This window comes from Mus caroli, unplaced genomic scaffold, assembly GCF_978045245.1.
Source record: "Mus caroli unplaced genomic scaffold, Mus_caroli_1 scaffold_20, whole genome shotgun sequence".
Lineage (NCBI taxonomy): Eukaryota > Metazoa > Chordata > Mammalia > Rodentia > Muridae > Mus > Mus caroli.
Window position 1 is genome coordinate 22,309,552 of NW_028227275.1, and position 19,580 is coordinate 22,329,131.

Genomic DNA, 19,580 nt, shown 5'->3' on the forward strand with positions numbered 1-19,580 from the left:
TAAGCAGAACTCTGAGTTCAAGACCAGCCTGGGGAAATAGCAAGTTCCAAACTCAGGCATAGTGGTACACACCATTAATCTGGGACAGACCTCTGCTGGAAGCCTACATAAGGACACTGGGAAAAGGAACTGTTTGTTCTTTGTCTGCTCGCACTTTCTTGTCATCACATCTGTTGGGGCTTACTTCTTCAGGATTCCAGCTTACACAGGAAACCAACGGAAAGGCCTAGCCTCATGGGACCGAGCAACTACTAGGTTCTTGGACTTCCTATTCATAGATGCCTATTGTTGGTTTAGTCGGACTGTAGACTGCAAGCCATTCTAGTAATTTCCCTTAATATACAGAGACATTCTATAAATTCTGCGATGCTAGAGAACGCTGACTAATAAAACATGGAAAGACTTCCTGTACTCATAGCTCAACAGAATTGATGTCATGAAAGGGGCTACATTAGTGAAAACAATCTATGAATATAATCCTCATCAGAATATTAATGTGTGTTTTCACAGAGATAGAAAATAATCCTAAAAATCATATGATAGCACAAAAGACCCAGAAACCACAAAGCAATACAAAATAAAAAGATTAATTCTGGAGTTATCAAAATACTTTATTTTAAATGATACTAATGAGTCATAGTAACAAAAATGGTATAAGACTATCACAAAATCATTGGTCTACTAGACATGTAGAAGAATGGGCTAGAATAGAAGGCCAATAAATAAACCTATGCAATTTCAGCTACCCAGGTTTTGAAAAAGATGACAAAGAAAAGAATTCCAATTCTTACTTATTACCAATTCTTTTATTTTCAGTTTCATTTTAATTTACAAATCCACATTCAAATAGGTAAAAGATGATATCACATTATGCATTTCAATACTAACCTTACTTTTTCACTCTTTATACAAATTATGTGTTAAAAAAGAAAAGAAAAGAAACCTGAAAAATGACTCTTCAGTTAGTAACTCCTTTTACTTTGAATCAAGCAAAGCATAGATGGCTCTCAGTTGAACTCGTCTGTATTACACTTATAACATATTAGTGACACAGTACATGTCTTAGTACAGTTCAGTTGTGTTGTAGACTGAAGAGGACAGAGGATGGATTTGTGTGATAACTCTGGAAAATCTTCTTAAACAAAGATGGATGATGACTGGATTGTGGGAGAATGAAAAGATGTGAAAGGAGTAGTGAGAGAGATGTCCCTAATAATTGACAGGATGTGGAGAGTGCCCCCTGAGAAAGTCAGAGACACCAGCATAGCAACAGCCAGTGTGTTCTGCTTTAACGAGGAACGAAGTACAGCTGATATGAAGGTGGTACACGGCCAAAAGTATTGGCCACTGGAGTAGTGTCAATGTCCTTTGTATCAACCAAAGATTTCAGGTTAAAATTCTGTAGAATGGTGGTCAGAATCAAAAACAGCTCCGTGCGAGCCAGGGCCTCTCCCACGCACATTCGCTTTCCTGAAAAACAAAAGCAACACAGAGGTTTCCCTCCTTTCAGAAGGTTCTGAACTGTTATTAAAGGTAGACAGGTAGGTTTGGTTTGTAAATGTTGGGTGAGTCAAATACTGAATGACTACAAGGATTTTTAAACAGTGATGCACACAACCTTGGACATAAATGTTGTCTGTTTAATGTCTGGTTTAGGAGGCACACTTCATTCATTAAATAATTACTATAAGTTCTACATCTCAATATTACTAACAATTCATACAACTACCCTTTGACCTTTCAAGTTGGCATCAGTCTTCTAGAAACACATTCACTTCACTGCTCTAATAGCTGAAGGGGAAGTATTAGAGCAACTCAGATACTCTGTTCTATTTGTGCTTATGGAAAATTAAACAGCCATAAAATACTTTTACACTCAAAGTTTTTCATAATTGCCTGTTTATATCTATGACTCCTTACTTTATTTTTTATTAATTAATTTATTCTTTTACACTCGATATTTTATCTACCTTCTGACTATTTCGCATTCCACACCTTCTCACCCTACTCTGTCTCCACGTAGATGTCCACACCCACCACCCCACCTGACCTCTAAACTCCCTGGTGCCTCCAGTCTCTCAAGGGTTAGGTGTATCATCTCTGAATGAACACAGACCTGGAAGCCCTCTACTGTATGTGTGTTGGGGTGTGAGAACTAAAAGGGGGCAGGGAAAAGGGGAGGGAGGGTGGATAGCCCATATCGGGCCAGAGTTCCTCCTGTGCTCTGGGCAGGCAGATGCAGGAGGTCTGCCAGACGCTTTCCACTTGGCCCTGGGTGGGCATCTAAGCCACTCGATGGGGGGGTGGGCAAGGGGCAGCCCCTGAAATCAAGGGGCCCTGGGGCGACACCCTGTGTCCTGGGGTAATGGGACAGAGGGCTGAGGGAGAGAGGTTCCGACACAGGTGAGAGTAAGTGCAGCAAGCCTTGATGAACAGAGACAGTCTATGGTTTTAGAGCTTTGTTGTAGAAAGGAAGGGGGAAAGAGAAAAGGTGAGAGAGAGAGAGAGAGAGAGAGAGAGAGAGAGAGAGAGAGAGACCAGCCATGGCCAAGAGGAGAGAAGGAGGAAAGGGAGAGAGAGAAGAGAGAGGAGAGGAGAGAAGAGAGAAAGGGGAGTAAGAGCAAGAGAGCAAGAGGAGTGAGAGAGTGAGGAGGGGCCAAACAACCCTTCTTATGGCTTTTCTGTTGCTAGGTAACTGGGGAGGAGTCTAGCCTGAAGGTCAAAAATTTGGGACATTGCCTTTGTGACTACTAACTATGCTTTTCCTGTGGGGGCCAAGGGGACAGTAACTTTGATAGTGGCCAGGGTTCCAGGAGACATAAGAGAACTCCTTCCATCCCATGTAGGTGAATTATTACCACCAGGTCCCAGGGTTCAGACCTCAGCTCGACTGGAGACCAGTCTGTCTTTGCATAGCCCAATACCCCACATTGGGGGCCTCATATCAGATGGTGTATGCTGCCTGGTTGGTGTTCCAGTATCTGAGAGATCTCGGGAGTCCAGATTAATTGAGACTGCTGGTCCTCCTACAGGATCATCCTTCTCCTCAGCTTATATCAGTCTTCCCTAATGCAACAAAAGGGGTCAGCTGCTTCTGTCCATTGGTTGGGTGCAAATATCTGCATCTGACTCTTTCAGCTGCTTGTTGGGTGTTTTGGAGGGCAGTCATGCTAGGTTTCTTTTTGTGAGCGCCCCATAGCCTCAGTAATAGTGTCAGGCCTTGGGGCCTCCCCTTGAGCTGAATCCCACTTTGGGCCTGTCGCTGGACCTTCTTTTCCTCAAGTTCCTCTCTGTTTCCATCCCTGTAATTCTTTCAGACAGAACAATTATGGGTCAGAGTTGTGACTGTAGGATGGAAACCTCATTCCTCACTTGATGTCCTGTTTTCCTGCTGGAGGTGGGCTCTATAAGTTCCCTCTCCTTATTGTTGGGCATTTCATCTAAGACTCCCTTTGAGTCCTTAGATTCTCTCACCTCCCAGATCTCTGGTGCATTCTGGAGGATCTCCCCAATCTTCTATCTCCCGAGGTTGCCTGTTTCCATTCATTCTGCTAGCCCTGGGGGCTTCAGTCCTTTTCCCTCACCCAATACCAGATCAGATTCCCCTCTCCTCCCAACTCCTCCCCACAAACCCTGTCCACTTTCCCTCCCAGATCCCTCCAACTCCTTCACTTTAAATGCATCCCCTGCATCTGCCCTATGAGACGAGATTGAAATGGCTTGGCCCGAACCTTTACACTGACTTTCCTGTCTGATAACTCAATACCAGGCTTAATCCTCCTCACTTTCATTCATAGCTCCCTTCCCCATTTTCCAATGCCACACACAAAGCTTCACATTTCACCAATTATCTCAGAAATGCTGCTCTGATACTTTCCTCAAGGGCCATATGATCCTTCATAATCTTGACCCCAAGGTTTCCTCACTATCCCTGCTTCCACAGCAATGTGGACCTCTAGAACATTGTGCTGTGTCATCTTTTGCCTCTCTCCCCAAATATGAGTTCCCTAAACAGAAAGGCTCAGTCTGTCACATATGAGAATGTACAATGCAGACCCACATCAAAGTCATAAAAGCACATGGCAAAAATGACTGTGACTCTGTGTGCAGAGACTCAGCACACAGAATGGAGCAGTGAGACTGAACCTCCAAGGTGGAGGATCATAAGTAAAGGAAACCCTAGAGGCTCTGGAATCACCACATAGTTCCTTTCTACATGTCCAAGGTCTTTCTCAGCCTTCATTCTTGTCAAGTTCTGACAGCAGAAAATGTCTGCTCCTGTACTTTGTTCCTTAGTACAATTGCCTGCCTCCACTTCTTGTCTTATTTCTTTGCTCCCTATGAGCCAGGCAACTTTCCTCTACCCTACCTGAACAGTCCTGTGAGTGTGAAAGAGCAGGAGGTGAGTAACCTCCCCAGAAACCCAACCTTGCCTCTCTCACAGCACTAATCCAATTGGATTGCAGTGTCCTGTTGACTTCCAGCTTCCCTAACTCAGAAGTAAGTCTCTTCAGATCCTAGTCTCTATACATTCTCTTGGGCTCCCAGAGTTGTCTAAGAATGGATTGAGATGCTCTTCCCATGCAGCTGAGAAAAGTCTAAACAAGGTTCACTTCCAAGAGGAGCACTTAGGAAAGGTAGAAGTACATGCAGAAGCAAAATTCAAATGGCCTACATTTTAGTTTTCTTGAGTCAAAAATATAGGCTGGATATTCTCAAAACCCCAGTAATGTAGAGGAACAAAGAAAATGTGTTACAATCAAGGGACATGCATGGGCATTGGGAGAATTGCTCCTGAGGAGGCACAAAGAGCAAAACCACCTGTTCCTGAGGACATGGTAGAAAATCCATTTTACCTCAGAGTTGTATCTTGTGGACTCGGGCCTAGTGGCACATGTTTATGATGTCAAATACTTAGACAGATGGGGCAAGAATATTGAGTTCAGGGTCAGCCTAGACAACAGTGCTCCCAAAAAGTTTACCTTGTACCTGAAGTAAAAATAAAAATAAATTGTGTTTACCTATTGAGAAAGGCATAAAGTAGTCACTCTTCTTAAAGTTCCCATTCTCATCCAGAAAATGGCCAGGGTCAAATACTTCTGGGTTGGGAAATTCTTTGTCATCATGCAACACAGAAGTCAGTGATGTTACTAAGTCTGTGCCCTGAAAATAACAGATAAAATATGTGAACTGACCCATAAAACTTTTGACCCAAAATTTATCCTCTCTACAAGAAATTCAGGGACAGGGAATGGAGCAGAGACTGAGAGAATGGCCAACCAATAACCAGCCCAACTTGAGACCCATCCCATGGGCAAGTACCAATTCCTGACAGTGTTAATGACATTTGATTATGTTTGAAGACAAGAGCTTAGCATTGCTGTCCTGTGAGAGGCTCCACATAGCAGCTGACTCTGGGGGATGCAGAGACCCACAGCTATATAGTGGATGGAGATTGGGGACTCTTATGGAAGAGTTGAGGAAAGATTGTGGGTCCAGGAGATAGGAACTCTACAGAAAACAGAGTCAACTAACCTGGACCCTTGGGGCTCTCAGAGACTGAACCACTAACCAAAGAGTATACATGGGCTGAACCTAGCCCACACACACACACACACACACACACACATACACACACACACACACAATGTAGCAGATATGCAGCTTGGTCTTCATGTGGGTCCCAAACAACTAGAACAGTGGCTATCCCAAAAGCTGTTGCCCATACATAGGATATGTTCTTCTAGCTGAGCTACCTTGTGAGGTCTCAGTGGAACAGGATGTTCCTAGCCCCACAGAAACTTGATGTGCCAGGGTGGGGGACACACAGAGGATAGATGATGGGAAAAGGGTTGTGGCAGGAGAGAGGAGGGTCAGTGACAGGGATGTAAAATGAATAAATTAAAAAAAAATAGTTTAGTTTAATGAGTGGAAGGACTCAAAGGTTCTCAGCAGGTAAAGGGATGCAAGCCTGACAACCTGAGTCTGATCCCCAGAACCCAGAAGGTAGCAGGAGAGAACTGTCTCCTGCAAGTGGCTCTCTACCTCTCTCTGTCTCTCAATCAATCAATCAATGTAATTTTAAAAATTAATAATGAAAGAAGCAGGGTGCTATCATGGCTGCTTATCAACATTGTTTTAGAAATTCTCATTCATGGCAAAATACAAAAAGAACACTATAGGCATTGAAGTTAGCCCCCCAAAAAATGAAGGACCAATAAAGGCTCCAGAAAAGAAAGAAAGAAAGAAAGAAAGAAAGAAAGAAAGAAAGAAAGAAAGAAAGAAAGAAAGAAAGAAAGAAAGGAAGGAAGGAAGGAAGGAAGGAAGGGAGGAAGGAAGGAAGAGAGGAAGAAAGAGAGAAAGAAAGAGAAAGAAAGAAAGAAAGAAAGAAAGAAAGAAAGAAAGAAAGAAAGAAAGAAAGAAAGAAAGAAAGAAAGAAAGAGAGAGAGAGAGAGGGAGAGGGAGGGAGGGAGAGAGAGAGGGAGAGGGAGGGAGGGAGAGAGAGAGAGGGGGAGGGAGGGAGGGAGGGAGGGAGGGAGGGAGGGAGGGAGGGAGGAAGGGAGAAAGGGAGAAAGAGAGAAAGGGAGAGAGAAAGAAAGAAACCATATTTCCACCAGACCTAAATAAATTTTTAAAAAATTCTACAAAGTAAAGGAGGTATCAGCTTATAAGAAAGAAAGAAAAAGCATGAGAATGTATGGAGCTCACAAGTAACAACAATTCACAGAATAGTTCAGGTGGCTCTGACATTGTGTAAGAGAATTAAAAAAAAAAAAAACCCAAATCATTCATCTCTTTACTTTGAATGACAAAAAAAGTAAAAATAATATCTGTATGAGTATGTTCAAATATAGGCAATAGAAAAAAAGGGAAAACAAGGCATCAAAATCAAATCCTGGGGCCATAGCTCAGTGCAATAACACTTGGCTGGCATGTGCAAGGCCATGGGTTCAGTCCCCAGCACTAAAATGAAAGAAAAAGAAAAGAAGAAAGGATAAATTTTCAACATATACATGAGTATGGTGGCATATGCCTGTAGCCTAGCATTGGGAGGCAGACATAGGGGAATCATGTGAACTCAAGAGACTGGCAACCACATCAGAAAAACGGTGAGACACTGACTGGAATTTAAAAGTAGGAGAGAATAGCGTATAGATGCAGAGTTTTTATTGGGCTGTTTTCTTTTTCCTTTTTTGTTGCTGTTGTTCATTTATGTCTTTTTAAACTTTATCAACATCTTACATTGCCATTTCAACATAGCTTGTTGAAATCAAAATATGTTTTATTATACAAGGCAAAAATCTACAGTAGACATTCACAAGAGATAAGCAAGGAAGCAAAACACAGCTTTAGAGTAAATTACATTGCCACAGAAAATCATTTAATAGAGAAGTAAAGATGCTATAATTAGACCATAAATGACACTTGGAAAGCAATACTTGTCAATGATTACCTAATTATAACTAGCTTAAATTCTCAAATTTAAAAAAAAAAAAAAAAGAAACAAGAGACTCCGTATTCAAAATAAAACAGTAACAACAAGCAGCCATATTGTTAACCTATTTCACTTATAGGGACATATACAAACTGAAAGAGATTCAACGCAAATAAACCAGAAGTAGCCATGATTGGATAAAATATAGTTTAAGCCAAAATTAGAAAAAGGAGACAAAGATGGTCATTATGTAACAGTGAAAGGTAAATTCAGTTTCTTTCATTTTGTGTTGGTGGAAGATTAGAATCATATTTTCAATTTAGAAACTCTAAGATAACTGAAGTTCAGGGTCAGAGGGACAAGCTTACCTTGGGAATGACGTAATTTCTGAATCTAACATTACAGGTAGCTGCATGGGGCACATTGTTGGGGATGAGGTCAATGTATCTCTGGATCTCATGTACCATGGCATCAGTGTAGGGCATGCGGGTTCTGTCCTGCATGCAGGGGCTCCTGTGTCTGCCAATCACGTGATCGATCTCTGCCTGGACTTTAGCTATTAGGACATAATTTAAAAAGGGTACATTTGTCATAGGAATTCAAGTCTATATGGAGTGTGATAAAGGTATCAGACCACATGTACACTTAGAATTCGACAATTGTTATAACACACAAATTCCCACACACACACAAATTAGGCACTAAGATTAACATGTGCAAACAGGTACCGTATTGTACACAATATTCAACACACAGAAATGATGAACTGTTTCAATATGTAAATACTTTTTACATGTGAATTATAACCATTACTGGCTCACTGGAAAAAACACAGAACAAGAATTAATTTCACATCCAAATAATAATGATACTTTAAAATTGAGTCATGGAACTGGAAGGATATTTCCGTGGTTAAGAGCACTGGTTGCTCCTACAAAAGATCCAGATTTAATCTTAGCACCCACAGGTAGTTCACAAATGTCTGTAACTCCAGTCTCAGACTTGATGCCTCCTTCTAGTCCCTGTGAACACCAGGAATGTACATGGTCCACAGACATACATGTTAGGCAAAAACATCCATACACATAAAATAAATAATAAATATTTTTAAATAGAAAACTAAATATCTTCATGTGTTTGTGCATATGTGAATCTTAGTTTCCTGTTTTCATCCTTACAGTTTTCAAAGGCATTCACTTTGAAATCTTCTAGAAGTTGTGTCTGTAGTTTCTGTTCACACTCATAAATAATGACTATTTCTATTATTTAATTACTCTATTTGTGAGCGGTTTTACAATAGAGAAGAATTACACTCCTGTGACCACTTCACACAAAATATTGAAACTCACACACACACACACATACACACACACACACACACACACACACACATATATATACATGCTTACAAACACACACATGCTTACAAACACTAACACAGAAGCTACACAGAGTCACTTTTTGTTGAATTCAGAGCTCTGGTGTTTACTGTCGCTCACAGTAACTTCATTTCTCTTATTCATTTTTCTCTATTGTCAAAATTGACCTCATTTGTATTTTATCATATGTGTACAAATGGCATCTGGTGACACAAAAACATCAATATTAAAACTTCTCTCAGGCTATCTGAAGAAGACTGACTTTGCCTCACAAACCTGAGTCATACCTGTGACCTCTGTGTATTTCAGTAGGAGCAAGAGTCCATATCTTAGAGTAATGTTTGTGGTTTCTGTTCCAGCTACAAATATGTCGGTTACAGTGGCCATCAAGCTTTCAATAGTAAACTCCGAATGGGAATTGTGTTTTTCCTGAGAATTTTTGTTATTAGAAAGTGACAATACATATTAGAAAGTGACCAATTTCAACAATTTTCAAATAATACAAGTTGGTTTACAATAAGCAAATTTAGAATGTGAAGTGCATAGTAAAACTATCACAGCAAGTGCACAGTATAGCACAGAATGGAAGTTAACTACCTCTATCTTCATTTCTATGCCCTTATTTCTTCCTTGAATCAAAATTGAATTTCTCAGAGCATGCCACACCAATAACATAACAAAAAAGTACCCACTGATACAAATTTTTCATTCCTTCTTTTTTTAAGATTTTATGTATTATGTGTACAGCATTCTGCCTGCATTTATGCCTGCGAGCAAGAAGAGGCCTCAAGATATCATTTATAGATGGTTGTGACCCACGATGTGGTTGTTGGGAATTTAACTCAGGGCTTCTGGAAGAGCAGCCAGTGCTCTTATCTTCTGAGCCATCTCTCCATCCCCCATTCTTTCTTTCTTAAAACACATACTACAATGGAGATGGTGTAACTCATCTGGAGCCCAAGTACTTTAACAGCTGTATGGAGGTTGGAGAGATGAGTCAGCCATGAAAAACACTTGCTGCTCTTCCACAGGATCTAACTTCTATTCCCAGTATCCATACCTGGCAGCTTACAACCATCTGTAATTCTAGCACCAAATGATCCAGCACTGACAAACAAACACACCTATGCATAATTTTAGAATAATAATAATAAATCTTTAACATCAGTATGAATATTCATATGTTAAGTGTAAACATGAAAAATGGCAGGCATGCACCAATGTACCCAGAAAGAGTTTGAAGTTTTTGAAGTGTAACACAAAGTTGAATAAGAGACTCCTGACTCTCCTCTACCTACTGATACATCAATATATCAATATATCTATATATATATGTGTGTGTGTGTGTGTACACAAGTATATATAAATGTATATACATTTATTTATATGTGTATATATGTGTGTTTTTATATATTCATGTATATAAATATGTATTGATTTTTATATGTTGATGTCAGAATGGGTTTAGGGACTAGAACACTTGTAAACTAAGAATTTATTCATAATCATGCACAAAATTAAGTACAAAGGTTAAAAGTATATTGGTACAATAATGGCAATCCAAAGACACCATTATAAAATTCTTTAAAAGCGCCAATGTACAGAATTTTCTGAGTGAAAGAAGGACAAAGTCATAAGTGAAACACTATCTGAAAGGTTCCCGGTAAATTTACTCTTAAGTCAGTGACTCTAGGCCAGAGGAGGTGAAACATAGCTGTGATTCTCTAAACCATGGTGATAGTGGTTGCTACAAGGACTCCTAACAGTGCTAGCCACTGGGGAGACTTTTGTAACACTGCAAAGTGCAGGTGAGGAAGCAGGCAAAGGGAACACTGCCTATTCCTATTCTAATGTAAACTATTGCAGTCTCCTTGGCAAACAGAAGGGCAGTTCATCAGTAAAAATGAAATGAACATGACTCAGCCATTTCACCCATCATTATAGATCCAAAACAAAATTGAAATTAATAAGTTACAGAGATGCCTACTCTCCTATTATCGCCAGCATTATCTACTGCAAACAACCAAGGTACCGATGAATAAAATGGTGGACTTTTAAAATATGAGAGATTAAAATTTAAGATGGCCGGGCTAGAGAAGTGGCTCAGTAGTTAAAAGCACTGGCTGGTCCTGAGTTCAATGGTGGCTCACAACCATCTATAACTGTAGTCCCATGAGATCTAATGACTCTTCTGGCATACAAAACACCCACAAACACAAAATAGATGAATAATTTAGAAATTTCAAGATGGATAAAAATAAGCCAGGATTGATGACATTATTTCAGAATCTATCTTTTCGTAATGCAGACTACCATTAAGACAGTACAAAGAAGAAAAAGGCCCTTTTACAGACTCTTGAACTCCACTCTGATCTCAGTAATTTCCCCCTGGGTAGCAAAAGCATTGCACTCGTGTTTTGTTTTAAACAAATACCTGAAAGAGTGGAATTTCTTCATGCCAATGCCTACATTTTCAGAGTACCTCAAAGACATTTTTACCTGACTGTATGTCCAGAATCATGTCTGGTTACACTCAGTTAAGGTTCTTACCCTCCTGTGTCACCACACACATCTGAGCCTCTCATCACTTCACTGTACCTACCTTAAATCCTCGCTCCTGCTACCTTACTCCAAATACTCAAAGATTAGTAACAAACTCAAGTCTCATTAGTAACAAAGAGTAGTAACAAGCCGAAATCACCTGCCGCGTTAAGCACAGGTCTGTCATTCTCCTGTGTCATCAAGTTCACTTTTTACTTTAATGTTTGATAGTGTGCATTTTTAAGTTGTTTATGCCTAACTCACCCAAAGGGTATCTTCCCTGTCCTCATATACCTTATTAAATAATTCTGATTGCTTAACAATTCAATTTTAAATCTTAAATGATGCTAGTCCAGTTCATGCCCACATTAGGAACCTATAATGCTTACCAAGTGTTTCTTGCCTGGAAAGTTAAATTTTTTCCAATAAGAATAGAAATAATTGATGAAATATAAGTTATCAAATAACTTAAATGGAAACACTTTACCTGTTCCATTTTGATCAGGAAGCAGTCAATGAGGTCCCGAGGATTGTCCATGTCCAGTGTTTCCTGGTGTTCTTTCACTCGCCCCAAAATGTAACTTTTTATTTCAGTAAAATTTTTAATTATTTTGTTATGACTCCCTGGGAGATAACTGATGAGGGTAGGCAGAGCATTGTAGACCTTAAACATTTTTGAAAATATGTTTATTAGGCTGAATGTAGTCACTCACATTTGTATTCCAGATACTCAGGAGGCCTATGTGAGTGAATCACCAGAGCCTTTGAGTTTGAGAATGACCCAGGTAGCATACTGTGATGCCATCTCAAGAAAAAGAAAAAAAAAAAGTCAGGCACTGACACAGTCTCTCAGGAGACAGCTATATCAGACTCCTGTCAGCAAGCACTTGTTGGCATCCACAATAGTGTCTGGGTTTGGTAACTGTATATAGGATGGATTTCCAGGTGGGACAGTCACTGGATGGCCTTTCCTTCAGATTCTGCTCCACACTTTGTCTGTGTGTCTCCTCCCATGAATATTTTGATCCCCTTTTAAGAAGACCCGAAATATCCACACTTTGGTCTTCCTTCTTCTTGAGCTTCATATGTTCTATGAATTGTATCCTGGGTATTCTGAACTTCTGGGCTAATATCTACTTAACAGTGAGCAGCCATCCATTGGACTGAACACAGGGTCCCCAATGGAGGAGCTAGAGAAAGTACCCAAGGAGCTGAAGGGGTTTGCAACCCCATAGGAGGAACAACAATATGAACCAACCAGTACCCCTAGAGCTCCCAGGGACTAAACTAACAACCAAAGAGTACACATGGTGGGACTCATGGCTCCAGCTGCATATGTAGCAGAGGATGGCCTAGTCAGTCATCAATGAGAAGAAAGGCCCTTGGTCCTATGAAGGCTAGATGCCCCAATGTAGGGGAATGCCAGAGTGGGGAGGTGGGAGTTGGTGGGTGGGGAAATCTCAGGCATAGAGGATGCCTTGAAGATATGGACAAAACAGTTCAAGGAATACAAAACATAAAAAAAAAAAAACTCCTAATCCAAAACAGCCAGGAAATCCAGGATACAATGAAAAAAACCAAACTTAGAAATAATAGGTATAGAAGAGAGTGAACATTCCCAGTACAAAGAACCAAAAAAAAAAAAAAAAAAAAAAAAACTTCAACAAAATCAGAGAAGAAAAAGAAATCAGAGAAGAAAGAAATGTCATAAATGTACAAGAAGCCTCTAGAACACCAAATATATTTGACCAGAAAATAAAATCCTCTCATCACATAATAATCAAAATAAAAAATGCACAAAACAAAGAAAGAATATTGTGATGGTTTGTATATTCTTGGGCCAGGGAGTGACACCATTTGAAGGTGTGGCCTTGTTGGACTAGGTGTGACCTGGTTGGAGTAGGTGTGTCACTGTGGGTGTGGTCTTAATACTCTCACCCTAGGTGCCTGGAAGTCAATCTTCTACTAACAGCCTTTGGATGAAGATGTAGAACTCTCAGCTCTGCCTGTGCCATGCCTGCCTAGATGCTGCCATGCTCCCACGTTGATGATAATGGACTGAACCTCTGAACCTGTAAGCCAGCCCCAATTAAATGGTTTTTATAAGACTTGCCTTGGTCATGGTGTCTGTTCACAGAAGTAAAACCCTAACTAAGACAAATATTAAAAGCTGTAAGGGAAAAAGGACAAATAACATATAAAAGCAAACCTATCATAATTAAACCAGACTTCTCAACAGAGACAATGAAAGCCAGAAGATCCTGGACAGAGGTCATTCAGACCCTAAGGGAACACAAATGCCACTCCAGTCTACTATACCCTTCAAAACTCTCAATCATCATAGATGGAGAAACCAAATATTCCATGACAAAACCAAATTTTAAAAATATCTATCTACCAATCGAGCCCTATAGAGGATACTAGAAGGAAAACTCCAACACAAGGAGGGAAACTACTCCAAAGAAAAAACAAGAAATTCATCTCACAACAAAATCAAAAGTAGAGAATGCCATCTACAACAAACATAACAGGAACTAAAGATCATAGTTCTTTAGTATCTCTCAATATCACAGAACTCAACTTCCCAATAAAAAGACATAAGCTAACAGACTGGATATGCAAGCAGGAGCCAACATTTTGCTGCCCAGAAGAAACACACCTCAAAGACAGAGACAGGCACTTCCTCAAAGTAAAAGGCTGTAAAAAGTCTTCCAAGCAAATGGTCCTAAGAAACAAGAGGAAGTTGCCATTCTAGTATCCAATAAAATAGAGTTTCAACCAAAAGTTATCAAGCAAGATAGGGATGGACACTTCATATTCATCAAAGGAAAAATCCACCAAGATGAACTGTCAGTTCTGAACATCTATGCTCCAAATGCAAAGGCACCCACATTTGTCAAGGAAACAACACTAAAGCTCAAAACACATATTGGTCCTCATACAATAATAGTGGAAGACTTCAACACCCCGCTCTCATTAATGGACAGATCATAGAAACAGAAGAACAGAGACATAGTGAAACTAACAGAAATAATGAACAAATGGATTTAACAAATATCTACAGAACATTTCACCCTAAAACAAAAGAATATAACTTCTTCTCAGCACCTCATGGTACCTTCTCGAAAATTGACCATACAATCAGTCACAAAACAACCCTCAACAGATACAAGAAGACTGAAATAATCCCATGCATCATATCAGATCACCATGAAGTAAGGTTCCAGCCTCAATAACAGCATAAACAGCAGAAAACCCACATATCCATGGAAACTGAGCAACTCTCTACCCAATGGCTGTTTCACTGAATGTTGTCTAAAAGAGCTGTACATAAAAGAGCTGTAACACTGAAATCTTCAGAGAACTTCTTTTCCTCCCCATGCTCAGTGTCAGAGCAGGATCCTGCTGACCCAGCCTATCCAGACGTTGCTTCATCCTTTCTGCCTAGTGTGCAGTGTGATTCAGACACCCCAAGGGAAGGCACAGACTAAGAAACTCAGCGCGACTTCATCCTTCCCTGCTTGGTGTACAGCAGTGCTTAGATGTCCTAACGGAAGAAGCAAAAAGTAGAACTACAAGGGCCCATGCTTGTATTTCCAGAGTTGGGGAGGCAGAGCTCAGCAGATCCTCAGGGTCTCCCCTGTATGTTAGCTGCAGGCCAGAGACAGGCTTGGTCCCAAAAAAAAAGACAGACAGCTCCTAAGGAAGCCAGTCCTCTGGACTCCATTTGCATGCATACAAAACATATATACATGTGTGACACACACATGCACACAAACACACAGATGCAAATGAATAAAATAATCTTAAAATATACTAAAGTGCCAGACAGTGGTGATGCATGCCTTAATCCAAGAACTTCAGATGCAGACACTGGGTAATCTCTGTGAGGTAGAGAACAGAATACAGAGCTAGTCCCAGGATAGCCAAGGCTACACAGAGAAACCATGTCTCAAAAAAATGAAATAAAATAAAATATGATTAAGCAAAAATATTTCTAAAAAAAAGTGTAGCACAGAGGATGAGTAAGAATGATGAACTGAGATAACCTCTTTCTGAATTCTTGAAGCTTAACAAAAAGAGTGTTGAGTGTTAGGGTCACATAATCATGTGGACTATTATCTTTCTCAGAGTTGCGCTGATACTGAGCCTATATTGAACATACAGCTGGGTCCACAAGAGCCTTCTTTACTTTAATAGCTTCTCTTCTTTGCACAACAGGGGCCTCTGCTGGCTGCACTCAGCCATGCTGTCTGCCATCTGCACTCTCTCTCTCTCTCTCTCTCTCTCTCACACACACACACACACACACACACACACACCTGGGACTTCCTCTTACTGAGAGTTGGCGATTGAGAACTAGTATGTCCTGAATCCTGCCTGAAAGATGACTGTACAGGTGTACCCAATTGTTTAACCACACTTGTGTATAAACATTTACCCATAAAATGCTATGTTGGGTTTCTTAATGTCTATTGTTCAACTATTCAGAAAACCTAGGAAATGGAGCCAGCTTAGATATCCTGCAAGTGTGTGTGTGTGTGTGTGTGTGTGTGTGTGTGACATACCCACAAAATGGAATGTTGTTTCAGTCATAAATAAAGAGGATGTGGAGAAAGAGGAACACTCCTCCATTGCTGCTGGAATTGCAAGTTAGTACAACCACTCTGGAAATCAGCCTGGCAGTTCCTCTGAAAATTGGACATAGTACTACCTGAAGACCCAGCTATACCATTCCTGGGCACATACCCAGAAGATGCTCCAACATGTAATAAGGACACATGTTCCACTTTGTTCATAGACACATGTTCCACTTTGTTCATAGAAGCCTTATTTATAATAGCCAGAATCTAGAAACAACCCAGATGTCCCTCAACAGAGGAATGGATACAGAAAATGGGGTACATTTACACAATGGAGTACTACTCAGCTATTAAAAACAATAAATTTATGAAATTCTTAGACAAATGGATGGAACTGGAAAATATCATCCTGAGTGAAGTAACTCAGTCACAAAGAACACACATGGTATACACTCACTGATAAGTGGATATTAGCCTAAAAGCTCAGACTACCCAATATACAATTCACAGACCACATGAAGCTCAAGGACAAAGAAGACCGAAGTGTGGGTGTTTCAGTCCTTCTTAGAAGGGGGCAAAAATACTCATGGGAGGAAACATGGAAGCAAAGTGTGGTGCAGAGACTGAAGGAAAGCCATCCAGAGACTGCCCTAACCTGGGATCCATCCCATATACAGTCACCAAACCCAGACACTATTGTGGATGCCAAGAAAAACTCGCTGACAGGAACCTGATATAGCTGTCTCCTGAGAGGCTCTGCCAGAGCTTGACAAATACAGAGGTGGATGCTCACAGCTATCCATTGGACTGAGCACTGGGTCCCCAATGGAGGAGTTAGAGAAAGGACTGAAGGAACTGAAGGGGTTTGCAACCCCACAGGAAGAACAACAATATCAAACAACCAGACGACCCCCCCCCCCAGAGCTCCCAGGGACTAAACCACCAACCAAAGAGTACAATGGAGGGACCCATGGCTCCAGCCACATATGTAGCAGAAGATGGCCTTGTCTGTCATCAATGGAAGAAGCCCTTGGTCCTGTGAAGGCTCTAAGACGCAGTGTAGGGAAATGCCAGGCTGGGGGAGGCAAGAGTGGGGGGAGGGCACCCTCATAGAAGCAGGAGGAGGGGGAGGGAATAGGGGGCTTCCAGAGAGGAAATCAGGAAAGGTGCTAACATTTTAAATGTAAAAAAAATAAAATATCCAATTAAAAATTAAAGAAATTATGACATTTTCTGGAAAATGCATGGAGATGGAGATCTGTATATAAAGTAATGAAAGTAAAAAGGCAACAATGAGAAGGAAGAAAATTAGCAGAAGCAAAGGGAAAGGCAGAAAGATAAGGAGAATTCCTATGAGAGAAAATCAGAAGACAGTACTGGTTAGGGGAACAAAGAGAACCACCAAGAGAAAAGAAGGGATGGTGTGGACAGTGAGGGAGGGAAATAAATACAAACAAAGTAGAATCTCACACACACATACACGTGCACACACACACACACACACGCACATCATAATGAAGCTCATCACTTCATGTTCTGGTTTAAAATTTTTAACCCCTCAGATTTTATGAATTTCTATACGTCACTATGTTATTGCTGAGGATAGAGATTATGGAAGTTTGGGCACTGTGCTAGAGAGCACAAAGCCACTCTTGCTATTTTTACAGCTATTACTCAACCTCCAGAATGGAACCCTGACTTTAAAACTTGGAAGGATGTAAAAATCATGAAGGATGAAATTCCAGAAATATAAAATATTTAAATATCAAAGGGAGACTTTAACTAGGGAGAAAGGGTAGTACAGGAGACGGTGGGAAGAGGGTAAATATATAATGTATTTTAAAGTTCAAATGTGGAGTTACACTATTTCATTTACTGTGATAATGCTCCCCTTAAGAATCATAGACTCTTACAAAAACCCCAGGGAAAGGCATGGAAAAATTTCCCTTCAAGTTAGCATTTGGGGAATTCCAAGAAGCTCTTAAAACAGTAAAGGCTATTGCCTTTGCCATTGTCCCTGATTGCCTCCCAGAACTTGAAGCTAAGACCCTACTTCCAAAAGCAACACATTTTAGACACACAGGATTTTTTTTTTCCGAGACAGGGTTTCTCTGTGTAGCCCTGGCTGTCCTGAAACTCACTCTGTAGACCAGGCTGGCCTCGAACTCAGAAATCCACCTGCCTCTGCCTCCCAAGTGCTAGGATTAAAGGCATGTGCCACCACTGCCCGGCACAGAATTTTTTCAAATCCAGTTGAAACCAACCTGGAAATCTCCTCACTGAGGACTAACTCTCACTGTATTCAAAGATAATACATAAGTTACCAAGAGACAAAAGCAATTGTTAAGTCTTTATGCAGCTGCAAAAACCTACAAACCTCAACAGTGACCGGAACAGCAAGCTAGCCCTGATGATGCAATGGTGGCATATACATCTTGGGAGTAACCAACAACTGTCTACTAAGACTTAACTTCTGCTCAGTTGAGGGAAATCTGAGTGGTACTGTAAATATAGCCAAGTACCAATAGCTGGTAAGGTTACAGACCCTAAAGAAGAAGGTACTACTGCTGCTTGCCTAAATCAGTATAACTTATAACTGCATTCTAAATACTTAGCCTATACACACAGCAAACTGTAGTTCTCATACCTTACCAAAGAAACTTCCTTTTAAAACATATAGATACTATTGCAGAAATCCACAACTAGTCAAAATACAGAGAACAATTGATTGTGGGGTGCCCAATGCCAATGGAAAGATCTACAAAGCAACATTTACACCTGAGGATTAAGGAACACATAGAAGAGAGAGCCAATGCTGACAGGAGCCTCATATAGCTGTCTCCTGAGAGGCTCTGCCAGCTCCTGGCAAATACAGAAGTGGCTGCTCACAGCCATCCATTGGACGGAGCACAGAGTCCCCAGTGAAGGAGCTGGAGAAAGTACCCAAGGAGCTGAAAGGGTTTGCAACCCCATAAGAGGAACATCAGTATGAACTAACCAGTACACACACACACACACACACACACACACACACACACAGAGCTCCATGGGTCTAAACCACCAATCAAAGAGAACACATAGTGGAACTCATGGCTCAAGCTGCATATGTAGCTGTGGATAGCCTAGTTGGTCATCAATGGGAGGAGAGGCCCTAGGTCCTGTGAAGGTTCTATGTTCCAGTATAGGGGAATGCCAGGACCAGGAATAGGAGTGGGTGGGTTGGGGAGCAGGGGGAAGGGGAAGGGGAATTTTGGAAGGGAAACCAGGAAATGGGATAACATTTAAAATGTAAATAAAGAAAATATATAATTTTTAAAAATTGAAAAAAAAAAGGAAGAAGAGAAAGCCAAAAATATTGTGAGAATCAGACCAGGATATCTGTTGGAAGGTGGTATCTTTTACATATGAAAGAGAAGCTGTATACATGCAATATCAACAATATGGTAGTCTAAACAAGACCTGCACAATGGCAACACCAGTTGACATGTCCACATAATGGGGGAAATCTCAGAAGGCCCCACACTAAATTTTAGAGCTACAGACAACCAACGACTACAAAGAGGAGGGGAATCATCCTTAACCAATGAGCCCCCTGATAAGTTATCTAATCCCAGGAGTCCTGAACAATGTTCACATAAGCAA

General features: G+C 40.6%; 1 protein-coding gene across 1 annotated transcript in view; it reads right to left on the reverse strand.

Moving 5' to 3' along the window:
• Positions 1-820: 820 nt before the first annotated feature.
• Positions 821-19,580, reverse strand: part of LOC110285234 (cytochrome P450 2C55) — a 35,619-nt gene continuing 16,859 nt past the window's right edge. Inside the window, exons 5-9 of the mRNA XM_021151220.3 lie at positions 11,843-12,019; positions 9,102-9,243; positions 7,804-7,991; positions 5,022-5,163; positions 821-1,470 (exon numbers count right to left, since the gene is read on the reverse strand). Coding sequence (XP_021006879.2) covers positions 1,289-1,470; positions 5,022-5,163; positions 7,804-7,991; positions 9,102-9,243; positions 11,843-12,019 — 831 coding nt within the window. The 3' untranslated portion in view covers positions 821-1,288. The remainder of the gene's footprint in view (positions 1,471-5,021; positions 5,164-7,803; positions 7,992-9,101; positions 9,244-11,842; positions 12,020-19,580) is intronic.